This window comes from Pyxicephalus adspersus, chromosome Z (assembly GCF_032062135.1).
Source record: "Pyxicephalus adspersus chromosome Z, UCB_Pads_2.0, whole genome shotgun sequence".
NCBI lineage: Eukaryota > Metazoa > Chordata > Amphibia > Anura > Pyxicephalidae > Pyxicephalus > Pyxicephalus adspersus.
The window spans coordinates 78,274,661-78,288,261 of NC_092871.1; the positions used below are offsets into that span (position 1 = coordinate 78,274,661).

Here is a 13,601-nt window from a genome sequence, read left to right on the forward strand (position 1 = left end):
TATAGCTGTAATGGGTATTATATTATTTTATTATTATTATTATCCAGTATTCACATAGCGCCAACATAGTCCATAGTCATGTCCCTCAAAGGGGCTCACAATCTAATGTAATGAACAGGTAGAGTGTTGCCATACAACCGGCTGTTCTATGAATTGCAGAACTGGATGACCAGAAATACCAATTATCTGGGAAGTAAAACCCACCCCTATATGTACTTCACATTTCTCGGCTATTACTGATCACCTCCAGAAAATACTTGTTAAGCACCCACCATTTTCAGGGGCTCAGCAATAAGGTATCCGTATGTTTCCTTTAATGAGTGTATTTAATATCTTTTTTTATCATTTATAAAATATTTCACAAATTATGAATGATACCTTGCCAGTGTATAGTATTATATTCATTCTCGTATATAAGTGAATCCCAATGCCGGTAATAAATGTCTCTGATTGGTTTCTCATTTAGGCAAACATTGGCCAGAATGAAGATTTCGAGGAAGCTCGGAAAAAGGCGTTGGCACTTGGAGCAAAAAAGGTAGAAAGACCATTATAGCTCTTTTATTATCAAATTACTTTATTCTTTACAAGATTTTTGTTTATTAAAAAGAAACTATATTTGATTTTTTTTTCTTTGTATTCCGGGATCTCTGAAATATTACACATGAATGGTCCATATTTACCTAATATGTGCTAAACAAAAGATTTGATTGGACAGGGGGATGGACCTTCACAAACCCTTTCTTCGAAGAGTTTGTAATATTTTTATGAACTAGGAAGTGCTTAAATTTCTTCTGAAATAGTCAATAGTCTGCTTTACAGAGTGTAATAAATTGATTCTGTAATAGATATATATTATACATGGTATAAGGTCCAACATGTAATGTCTGGTGATCTACAGCAACCAATCAATTTAATGATGGAAATATGCATTGTGATTGGTTGTTAAAAGCTCAAAAGTTTAAAAGTTGTCAAAGTACAACTTTATTTCTTGCACAGTTATATTCAATAAGCCTCTGTATGTATTCTGGACATACTGTGCTAAAATGTTAGAGAGAGAGTTATGCTGAAATGTTAGAGAGAGAACAAGTAGTCCCTTAAATAACTAAGAAAAAAATCATGCTTTTTGCATTTCTTTTTGGCTGTGAATGGTCACATTTAGTTATTTAATATTATTATTATAGGTTATTTAGTGTAACAGCTGATTGTATTTGATATATACAGATATATGACAATACTGAGCACAATAGATAAATCTAGGATCCCCGAAAGGCTGGTAAATGCCCTATACAGAGCTGGCCTCCCCTCCCATATAAAATATGTAAGGAATCCTCTTTATTTAAATGTCTTACCCTATTACCCCACCCCAGGTCTACATAGAAGACGTACGTAAAGAGTTTGTGGAAGAGTTCATCTGGCCAGCAGTGCAAGCCAATGCCATCTATGAAGATCGCTACCTTTTGGGCACCTCGCTGGCTCGTCCATGTATTGCCCGGAAACAGGTGGAAATAGCCAAAAAAGAAGGAGCCGAGTATGTCTCTCATGGAGCCACCGGAAAGGTAAGGTGTTCAAAAAATAATAGCAATATTTAATAATTTTTAGATTATGACATGGCCTCATAAATTTAAAATTTAACATTGCAACCCAAAAAAGTGACACAAAACAACTGCAAACACCTTTACATTTACCCAGTTGCTATTCTGTGGCACATCTAAAAAAATGTCCACCAGGTGGCAGTATAGGCCAATGATTTGCTCCTGGCTGTGCAGTTGTAATTCCATACATTGAGCTGTATGCAAAACAAAGAGAACAAACATAAAGGGAACAAAAAAATATTATATTGGGTTATATTTTGAAAAAAAATGGAAAATGGGTATTAGAAGATAACAAATTTACCTGAGCTTAATTATTAAAAATAAGAGGAGATTTCAAATGTTGGTATTTGCCATTTAGCTGTCATCACTCAATATCCATAATTTTAATCATAAATGCTTGGATTTATAATCAGATGGGTTCAAAGTGTCCAGATCATAAAACAGTCAATTGACATTTGATGATTTATTGAGTTCTGATGTCAGCACTGATATTGAATGGACAGCTCCTTTAGACAATAAAGAATCTAACCGTTCTTGGTGGGGGGATGTCAGGATAGAATAAAGAGGCTGCCATGGCTGGTGACTTTTAAAAAGTTATCAGTTATTCTTGTCTATAGTCAGTGATATTCAATAAACAAGCTGCTCTTGCAGTTTCCTTAGACACCAAATATTTTTTATGCAGCTCAATTTCTGCAGGATCTAAATGACTAATATTGGTGTTCTGTTGAAAAGGAAGTCTTAAAACCTTGCTCTACTTGGATACAACTTTTTAGGCTTCTAGTTGACACCATGTGCAGTTTAAAGACCAGTTCTGCTGCCTTCACATTGCCTCCATAACCTTCCATCCCAGAAACTCCAAACAGTTTAAAACTTTATGATGTGAATCAAAGGAAAACTGACCTAGTATAAGTTTCAACATTTCTTACTATAAGCAACAAAATAAAAAAAAAAAATTATCCTTTGTTAAGGATTTCTAGTGATTGCTGCAATACACCAATCCGCCACTAGGGGGAGACAGAAACCAATGAAATAATTTTTTGATTTGTAGTGGAAAAGTAACACAGCGAAAGTTTAAACATAGAATATGAAAACATTGCGCAACTTGTATGCATACTATTGGTCGATTGTAGTCACAGCACATGCCGAACAGATTATTCATGTTTATGAGCACATCAGGTGGTGATTTATTGTGCAATCATTTTTTAACCATCAAAGGAAAGGTGTGCAAAGGTTGGCTTCAGCCAGGTAGTAATGGTCTCCTGGACAAATAGTGAAATGAGGGACACAGATGACAAAAAGCCAAAGAGGTTTTAAACTTTACCTAATACATATAAAAGCTTAAAAGAAGGCCCACCTGGAGATCAATTTTAAATTAAATCTTCTTTTTTTGTTTTCTCTGACTTCTCCTGTCTCTGACTTTTTAAAAAAAAAACCTTTTTGGATTCATTACGTATCTGTGATCTGATCACAGGGATGCTGTAATTCTTTGTGCAATGCAGGTAGATCATGGCTGGTGGGAGGGTCATGTAGGGTGCTGCACATGGTCTCCAGAAAACATCATAATTCCATGCCTCAGCCCTGATACAAGCAGTGAGCATGTTGGGAGTTCCTCTGTAATGATATTTTGGTGTACATGCTGATCCCATGATCCTAGTTTATTTTTCTGCCCTGGTGTTACAGGGGTGTCAGTGGGACACATAGACCCTGATTTATCAAAGTTCTTCAAGGCTGGAGAGAATACACTTTCATCAGTGAAGCTGGGTAATCCAGCAAACCCGGAATGGATTTCCTAAAAGTCATTAGCTATTTGTTAGCAAATATTTTTAATCCTGGATCAGATCCATCCCAGATTTGCTGGATCACCCTGCTTCACTGATGAAAGTGTATTCTCCCCAGCCTTGGAGAACTTTGATAAATCAGGGCCATAGTGCAGGGAAATCTCCCCATCGGTGTCACTGACCACATTAAAGCCCTTCTCTATCTCTCCCATTCTCTCCACACTATGACTATGGTGGTATTGTATGGTGTTTGCAGCTATGTGATCTATGTCTGCCGTCTGCTTACCTCCTCGTCTCTCTCTTACAGGGGAATGATCAGATTCGGTTTGAGCTGACCTGCTACTCTCTGCACCCAGGGATCAAGGTAAAACCGAAAATGTCTTTCTGTCTATTTGCATCCCAATAATCTTATTTGTCAGCTTTGTCATTTCATAAAGCTCTGCAAAGCATTTTTGGTTATACAAATGGCCACATAAAGGACCCTCATTAAAAGTCATAATATACACAGATTTGAATCTGTGGACATTTCTGTTCCTCCAAAGACAAGGTTGAACCGGGAAATAAAAGCAGATCCCCCATGATGCAACAAATGAGGCAGCATGGTGGCTCAGTGGTTAGCACTCCGGCCTTTGCAGCGCTAGGTCCTATGTTCAAATCTCGGCCAGGACACTGTCTGCATGGAGTTTGCAGGTTTTCCTCATGTCTGCGTGGGTTTCCCCGGGTACTCCGGTTTCCTCCCACATCCCAAAAACATGCAGTTAGGTTAATTGGCTTCTTAACCTTAGAATATGGTAGGGACATTAGATTGTGAGCACCTATGAGGGACAGCTAGGGACATGACTATGGACTTTATACATTGCTGTGTAATATGTTGGTGCTATAACAATACTGTGTAATAATTAAAATGCCTTATGTGTCATCTAGCATGTGGAGGTATGGGAGCATGTGACTAAAAGAAAGTCACATGCTCCCATACCTGCACGTGTTTCCTTTTGCCCACCCCCAGTGGTGGAATGGAGCAGCAGGTAGTGCAAGTAAAAGCAAAAGGGGGTATTAAAGCAAACCTGCATAGGTATAGCACAGAATTGCTATTAAGACAGCATTAGGGCACTGAGACAAAACAGATAGATCTGTCACTCTACAAATAATTTATTATACCTGCCGGCATCATTTATAAATTCCTTTAAAGCAGTCCTGATACATAATACAGCTTACCCCTTTTTTGGGGGGAATTTCACCCCAATCTGGCACAGTTCGCTGTTCAGGTACTGGGGTGCTAAGGTCTCTGCCAACAGACTCCAAAATTCATTGCTCAATTGCTTTAAAATCAGCCTTATGGAGTACCCAAAGAAATGTGTAACCAAAAAGTTCACATGGAATTTACCTCTAATATAAATATATTGGGCCTTATTTATGATATCTCTGGATAAGACCAGAGAAGATAGACTATGATGCAGGAACCTGGGTGTTCCAGCAAACCTGGAATAGATGTGGCCCAAGATGGAAATCATATAGCCAATGATTTTTAAGGAATCCATTCCAGGTTTGTTGGATCACCCAGTATGTGTAGGTACATATATATTTACATAGTGCCAACATATTACGCATCGCTGTACAAAGTCCATAGTCATGTAACTAACGGTCCCTTAAAGAAGCTCACAATCTAATGTCCCTACCGTAGTCATATGTCAATAACACAATCCAAGGTCAATATATAGGGGGAAGACACTTATGGAAATTGTGTGGTTTTAGGATTTGAGAGAAAACCGGAGTACCTGGAGGGAATCCACACAGACACAGGGAGAACATACAGACTTCATAGAGTCCTAGTCGAGATTTGAAAATCTGAAACCCAAGGCGAGAGTGCTAGCCATTGAGCCGCTATATATATACAGTATATTTCATATTTATATATATATATATATATATATATATATATATAAAAATATATTTATATTTATAAAGTAGGCTGAGCCCCACCAAAACATTGGTTGCTAAAAAAAAGTTTCATGTTTTTTTTTCTTCATATATATATATATATATATATATATATATAAAACATTTATAATGAAGCTGTAAGTTTTTGTTGCACATACTTGCAACATAAAATGCAATATTTATCAGTTATATATAAAATCAATTTTTTTGAAACCATAGTAGTCTGTTCTGGTAAATATATATACGCATGGTTGGTGGAAAATTATTATTTGAATGCATACATCAGATTAAGTGAGCTACTCCAAGGGGTAATTGATAAATAATGCATTTTATTACATGTACGTGCAACAAAAACTTGCGGATTCATTTTTGGATAGAGTAGGGAGGGATGAGCACTCCTTCCAGCCTTTTATTGATATCCCGGTAGATTTTCCCACATCCACCAATAATAATGAATTTATTGAACAGGTAGTGGTACTGAAATGAAAAGTACAAACTTAATAATAAATAATCATGAATAAAATAATATTAATAGTAATAAAAATAATAATTAATTGTTGATAAACCCTTTCATCCCTATACAGGGGCATGAAGGGGATTAATAAAAAATAGCAGACATCGAAAAGATCATTTTTGTAAATACAAGATTGTAAATATATAGATCTATAGATTTTGTTTCATTTTTTTAATAGAAGGATTTTTTCTCCAATGATTTTTTTCAGATTATTGCTCCATGGAGGATGCCAGAATTTTACAACCGTTTCCGGGGCCGCACTGACCTGATGGAATACGCCAAGGTATCGTACAATCCAATCTCCTTGTATACCACACTGTGCTCCCACATTTAGCGCTCTCTGCATGTCAGCTTGGCGAACCACAATTATCTGCTTTCAGATACGAGGAATGTTGACGACAGATAAAGAGCGGCGTCTCATCTCGTCTGCTTATTTAGACTCTTAATGGAAACATCGCAGACGTATATAAAGACAGACAAGACGGTGCTTAAGACTCCGATCAGAAATTAGGGGGTATTTTACGTTTAACGAAAAAAAAAAAGTGGAAAATTGCTAACGCTAAGTGCTAAGTGACAGATTAATCTGCCGTCAGCCAGCAGCATCTTGACTTGGGGGGTATTGCTTCTTTATAGTAAAGTCGGCTCGCTGCAGTCACCGGCGCTGTGATGTGCTGACAATACAGCAATGTACGCAGTCTGTAAAAATGATTTGTTTATTTGTATGCAAGGCTTTTAAAGAATTATTGTTTGGTATATTCAGGATTGAATACTCTCCAAATCTCACAATTTTAGGATCACCCAAGAAAGCCAAAAATAAAAAAATAACCCTTGTTACAGGAATCTTTGGGAAAATATAAAATGAAATATATAATATAGTTCATCGCTAGCATTAACTGAACACTTTTATGCTTTTTTCTGAGTACCCCTATAGTCCTAAGATATGGTTGTGCATTTGTTTTTTCTTTTTTTCTGGCATTTCCTTTTATTTCTGTGATCTCGCTAGTAGCACACTTTCTGTCCTCGAGTGAAAATATTCACTGTATTTTATCCATGGCGCAGCAGTGCTGTCATCCTAGTACAGAAAATGTTTTAGGGTTACAGAACACCTCCACTTCTCCTATTCTCCATAGATTTATCAAAATGCTGTAAATGGAAAAGGGAGCAAAAAGGATTAACTTTGTTTTGGCTTTTACAAAACTACATAATGAAATCATGTGATCAACAAGTAAATGGTTTCCTGACACAACCTTTCTCAAACTTTTTTTCGGGGGAACCCCAGCGATATTTACTATACCCGCAGATCACAGTATATTAGTGCAATGGTCAGCAGAAAGAGTTGCCAAAAAAGATGATTGGTGTCAATTAAACTGACCTGAGAGGCACAAATTGTTTGTGGTTCAATGAACCCTAAGTAACATCTGAAGGGTTTAATGGAACTCTGGTTGATAAACACTGCCTTAGTATTTATGTAGGTCCATGTTGGTGTTACATTGCAGGCACCTTGTGAATCCCAAACCCCTACCGCATTGCGTAGCCAGGCAGGTAAAACCGGCATTTTCTGTTTACCTTTGCAGCTTTCTGTGTCACCTTTCCTTTTCCAACTTGATCAGCGTTGTTGCATTTCTAATTAATTGAAAACAAAAAGCTGCATCAATAAATAGTGTTGGAATGAGAAATGTGCTCTGTGGTGTGCAGCAGAAACAGTGTTTCTACTTTTATTACAAATGTAGGTCTCTGATTTAATTCCAAGCTATGGCGCATTCTCGGAGCGCAGATTCACACAAGGCTTCTCACCAGCCACCTTGGCTGTGTGTGTGGGATTCCTGTTATCTCCTGTGTGTGTGCGTATGTGTGACAGATATGCCCTCTGGCACACCCTGAGATGGTGATTATTACCTATTCAGAATAAACAAAGAGCGGCATTAATTGACTAACAAGCTCTTGAAAACTAATGAGAGCCCCGGAGCAAAGCAGGCAGTGGAGCATGACGCTTCAGCCTGAGAATGAGAAGGACGTTAGTACAGAAGACTAACGGGCCCATCTGGTATCTACATTCACTTGTCTCGTGGTTTGGAATTTTTTTTCCCTATCCTGAGAAGACTAGAAAGATGTAGATATATGAAGCATGGTGCTTGTCCACAAAAAAAGTCCAAGTCTTGGGTGACATGGTCTGGGATTGTTTCAGTTGACCATGTCTAGGTTTAGTAACGATATGTGGCCAAAATTTGAAGTCAGCTCACTACCTAAATATATCGAATGGCCAGGTTTTTTCTTCCCTGGTGGCTTGGGCATAATTCAAGATACCAATGCCAGGATTCATAGGGCTCAAATTTAGTGGATAGGGAGCATGAGATCATTTTCACACATGGATTGGTCACCATGCTCCAGTCTTAAAGCCCAATGAGAATCTTTGAGATTGGAGCTGAAAAAGACTTTACGTTGTGGTCTCACTCTCCTATCATCGATCAAAATCTTGGCAAAAAACAAATGCAACTCTAAGTTTGCCCACAGCATTTTAATTCTTGGAAATTATGAGTTGCAATCAGGCCATTGATGATATACACTTGTGGTTTCCACTGACAACTAAAAATAAAAAACTAAACAAAGGAAAAGGCAACTATGGAATTACCATTCCAAATGGCATTTTTACACCTTAAATGTTGATGTCTATATTCACACAAAAGGATAGATTTTTGTTCATGTTTGCCATTAATTTCATTGTGAATTTAGACATCATCAATAAAGGATATTTCCATTGGGGTAGAGATGTTGAGGAGTGATCTTGATGTGAGTTTTCTCCTTTTGTATTTTTGTGCAGTTGCTAACTCTCTTGACACTTCCTTATATTTCCTACTTTTAGATCTGGCATTTGCAGGATACTTGAGAATCATTGGTCAAATACCTAAAAAAGGTCCCTTATAATTGTCAGTTTTTTACAATTCTTTTCTCTGTTTTTATTGCTGTTTTTGACCCTGCTGGGAAGATTTACTTACTGGGAAGAAAAGACAAAATTTTTTGGGTTCATACCCTTGCTTGCATTTGTATTCCCACCCCATCTGTTCGTCTGTTCCCTATTCATAGCTTTCTTGCTCCGAGCTATATTTTTGTTCAAAGGAAACATCTTCTTCATACGCTTTACACAAGCAAAGTATCTATTGAAAAGGTAAAGAGACTATGTAAGTGAGAAAGGAGTTTATACAGATCAATATCAGTTAAACCCTTGTGTTGCTTTAAGAGGCTCCTCTCACTCCCTCACCTAAGCACCCCTCCCTTCCCTTTCCTTTTCTTTTTCCTAAATGACTAGAGATAAACTGTCCCATCAGCCCCCGAGGCAGTGGATTTATCAGGAATCTTTCAGCAGATAAGTAAAAGGCTGTCAGTTAACTTGGGGCCTGGCTATTTATTAACAGGCGGTGACTTTAACCAGGATTCACAGGGGCCTGCTTTCCTTTCACTGACTGTCATTGCATTCCATGGTTCCTGTGCTGCCATTCACAAGAGAACCAATTCATCCATGCCACCAAGAAAAGATACAAATTGCAGAGTATGTTATGGGCTGGTCATAAAAACCTTGCAGGAACAAAAGGCGAGCTGCTGAGAATCTGGAAGTCATTAGGGGGCAAATGAAAAAGGGTTACGCGCATTAGGAAGGGGATTTTGCTTTTGATTAATGTGTTTCCTCCCGGATTTCAGATGCTCAAAAACGCCCATAGACAGGACAACCTGTGAGAATGATAGATGGAGAAAGATTTGCCAGTGTGCAGCAAAACAGCCCTGGTTAGCCAGTGTTTGGATATACAAAATGGAAATGTTAATGCCTTTTCTAAATAGAAAAAGGAAAGTGTGCCAAGCAATAAGCAGAAGAAGGCCAAGTGGTCCATTAATTCTGCTACTTTTTTATTTTTTGGTGCTTCTTTTTTTGTTCCAGTGTAGGTCTATGTTGTCCCATTCATGTCATGATTCACTTACTGGCCTGTCAGGGAATGTGTTGAGTGTTGACCTCATAGTCTGGAATTTTGGCTGTTTTTGAATATTTTCCTAATATTACAACTTATAAATACCATTTGGATAGCTAGTTGAATCATATAAAATAATAAATATACAGCTGACCTTTTATGTCTTCTATCCTAATCTTTTGACTGGGCAATGTACATTTGGTTGTGTAAGTTAGTAGACAATTGCAAGCATTAGGTTGCATGTAGTGTATGCATGAAAGGTGCATTGCAACTTGGGCATTTGGCAGTAATCAGAAATGATCACAGTAATTTTAGTACCAATTTAAACAATACAAAGTTAACTGCTCTGGAAAGTTTATACTGTTTTAGTTGTTCCAAGACTTCCAATAAAAGTCATTGTAGGTTGGTGGTAGAATTCCATATAGTATTGAGCCACATGGAGGGCTCTCTTCTTTCTCTTGGTACTTATGGACCTTGTGGGTTTCTCCTTTCATCAGTATCATCTTATTGGTAACATAGCATTGAATACTTTCATATCTACAAATGAATGTTAACCTAGTCTTTTGCTAAAAAAACTTTTTCCCATTTGGACCCAGATCTGGCTATGGGTAGCTATGGGCCCTATGTTAAATTTAGGGGAAGGTTGTTGTAAAACTACTTTGGTAACAAGGTAAGAAAAGTTATCCTTTTTATCCTATTTATCTGCTATCTTAGTTATGATTTTAGGTATATTATTCAAGGTTCCATGGAATACTAGGGTTCCTAGGGATTCCTCTAATTGTGGCCTTCTATTTGATGATGCCTGAATAATTCTGGGACAAATACCACTTGATAGAGCCAACTGCATGACTCTAATTGATGGGGTTTTTTTGTGTATAAAGATGGTATTCGAGCCACCACCACATTTTTTCCGCTGACCACCAATTTAAGAGGCATTTTTTCTTTATTAACTCCCAATAAAGTGGTTTTAGAGGGGTTCCCCAAGATATAAAAATAATTTAAAAGGTTGATCAAGGTTAAAAAGTTTGGGAAAAGCTGCTCTATAATATTCCTCTTCACTCCTCTGTTTAAGTAGAGGAGCTGAAGCAGCAGAAAAGGTTTTTAGGCACTCCAAGAACATTGACATGCAAGAAGGAATGAGGTTGTACTATGGAGAAATCTTCCTTGGTAGTATTAGTCAAATTTTGTAGCTCAAGTGAATAAAAAATAATTTGTAGAACAGAAAAAGTCTGCGTGTAAATGTTAAAAAAAAGTTTTTATTCTCAGTTGGTTTTGCCTGCAATTTTTTTTTAATTAATGGCAGGCGCATAAATGGTGCAATAACAATGAAAACCTCCTAAGAAACACTCTATAGTTTCCCCTTTTTATCATTTCATGTCCTGGTATTGTGAGACCTGGTGAAGAGGCCAACCAGCAGCATCTAAGCGCTGACATGAGCGATCCGCACCACATTATAATGAAGGACAAGTCTATGTAACAATGAAGTGTCTCAGGGCTGGTGACATCTTCATTAGAACAGCTCAGGGCTTTCTTTAAATAAACTGGGCAGCTCATAAGTTTGAATGGCTCTACAGAGACCTCTGAGCTAAACATTAGCTAGCAGCCTTTCCTCACATGTGGGTGGCATTGGCCTGTGCCTATTAAGACAAAGCTTTGGGAGTGGACGCGGGGGGCCTGTTTTTTTCTTCTTTGTTCTGTTTATTGCTTACCCTTCATTGCCTGGCCCAGTGAGGGGGACACATTCTGTGCAAGCTTGCAGACCACCTAAGGGGGGCCCCACCTAGGCCCTGGTTGAGATTCACGTCTCCCTGCTATGAGTTTGTTAACATATTAGCGGCCCCACTGAGACAGAAACAATTTTGAGTTATTCGGAGCAGTCGGAGTGCTGCGGACGTAGCTAACGATGGTGGAAAAAGGTTTTTTTTATTTTTGAGTGTACGGGAGGAATACATCAGCAATGTTACATGAAGTGTAAGGTTTTTGTGCTGAACTTGTGATTAAATTCAAAGACAGTGCCGATGTTTATAATGCATAGAATCCATTGACTATTCAAACTCATGTATGTCTGTGCTCGCTCACTTGTACATCCAGCCCTCTTACTATGCATAGTGTGTGTACAATCTATTTCCTGGGCCACCAAAATAGCCATTTGTATTTTGTTCAAGCAAAACAGTAAGTATAGAGATTTAAAATAAGCTAATTGACTGCTTAAAGTGTCACTCCATCTTTAAACTGATACTGCAAAAACACAGTGAAAACATAATGTTTGTAAATAATATTCTGTACCTTGATGTATAAATACGTTGATTGGGAATATCCTTTTATTGCTCACACCAGTGCCACTATGATTAGACACTGCCCCTTCTCTCAACCCTTCCTTCTACCCCACTACCTATTGCCCACTACATGTACATCAGTGGAGAGCGCTCTCAAACAACCTCCTTTGCTGGGCCTGTTGTTATTGTAAACACCGGGGAGTTCTCCCATTGCCTACTGGTTGTTAGGAAGTGCTCCCTGCAGATTTACATCAACATGTCAAAGTGGGCAGAATGGATGGTGGTTATGCTTGATCAATATCGGGGAGCTGTCGATCTCTTAACTGGTCATGCACCCATCAACCAGTGTATGCCCACCCCATTTATTGGCATGACAACATTTAATATCGCAGTGGGAAGGTAGTTCAGGAATATGTTATCTTGTTCCCTAAGGCTAGCAATAGAATATTTTTGGTGCAGAAAAAATGTATTTTATTTACTGCATAATTAAAAAAAATCCAAGTTATTGTAAGTAAACCAGTCGGGGAATTTATTTTGCTTTATTTGCTTCATCTGGCACAATTTCATGGTAAAAAGCCACTCCCCTCATCATCTGAACAGTAGCAGATATCTTTCAGCATGTTAATTGTCCTGTGTTTAAAACAATCATTAGTAGTGGTAACATGTCTTGGAATTTTCAATTTGCAAAGAAGGATTTTCAAGTAAATTGAATTGTTTTGCACAATTTCTAATATTTTATACATGTATGAAGAATGCTACAATGCTGTTTCTGTTTATTAAACAAAGATTTCAAAGAATATTTGTCATATCTTCCTACAAATAGCCCACCCATGAGCAGCCATCCTTGTGTAGATCAGACTTTCTCAACCCCCGAGGAACCTTTGAAATCATTTTAGGATCTTAGGGGACCCCTACTAAAACAAATAAAATGGTGATCAGTGGAATGAATTCTAGAATGCTAGAATACAACATTTATGGACAGCTGAAACATCATTATGTTTGCATATTGCAAATGGTTCTACCAAGTGGTGTTGGCCCCAGAATTATGCCAGTAACATCAATTGGGAGGTCAGTCAGCCACAGTACAAGAAACCCCAGCAACCTATGTTGGAACCCTGGTTGAGAATGGCTGGTATAGATTGTTATACTATTTATTGTATTCCAGTGACCATCTATAACCCACTAACAAGTGGAAACGGTGGACACACAATACAGGTCTACAAAAATGGTTTCATCTGCTGAGTCAGTTTTTCATCATAGACTTATAATGTACATTTTCTTTTTCAGAAACATGGTATACCTGTTCCAGTGACACCCAAGAGCCCCTGGAGTATGGATGAGAACCTCATGCATATTAGGTAACGTTTCTGGTTGGGGAGATTTTGGGGGCTCATTTACACCACCATTTGTGGGCTGTATTGCTAAATGCTGTCAAAACAAGGTTAGGTAGAAAAAGACTTGTTTTCAATGTTGCCTTTCGGTTGTGTGCACTCAACAAAAATTTAGGGCAGGCTTTGTTTTATAGCAGTTAGTTACAATGCACTGGA

General features: G+C 38.0%; 1 protein-coding gene across 1 annotated transcript in view; it reads left to right on the forward strand.

Moving 5' to 3' along the window:
* The first annotated feature begins 381 nt into the window (after positions 1–381).
* ASS1 (argininosuccinate synthase 1) overlaps positions 382–13,601 on the forward strand; it is a 55,515-nt gene continuing 42,295 nt past the window's right edge. The window contains exons 1-5 of the mRNA XM_072431214.1: positions 382–535; positions 1,368–1,556; positions 3,678–3,734; positions 6,031–6,105; positions 13,342–13,412. Of these exons, the coding sequence (XP_072287315.1) occupies positions 6,049–6,105; positions 13,342–13,412 (128 nt within the window). The 5' untranslated portion in view covers positions 382–535; positions 1,368–1,556; positions 3,678–3,734; positions 6,031–6,048. The remainder of the gene's footprint in view (positions 536–1,367; positions 1,557–3,677; positions 3,735–6,030; positions 6,106–13,341; positions 13,413–13,601) is intronic.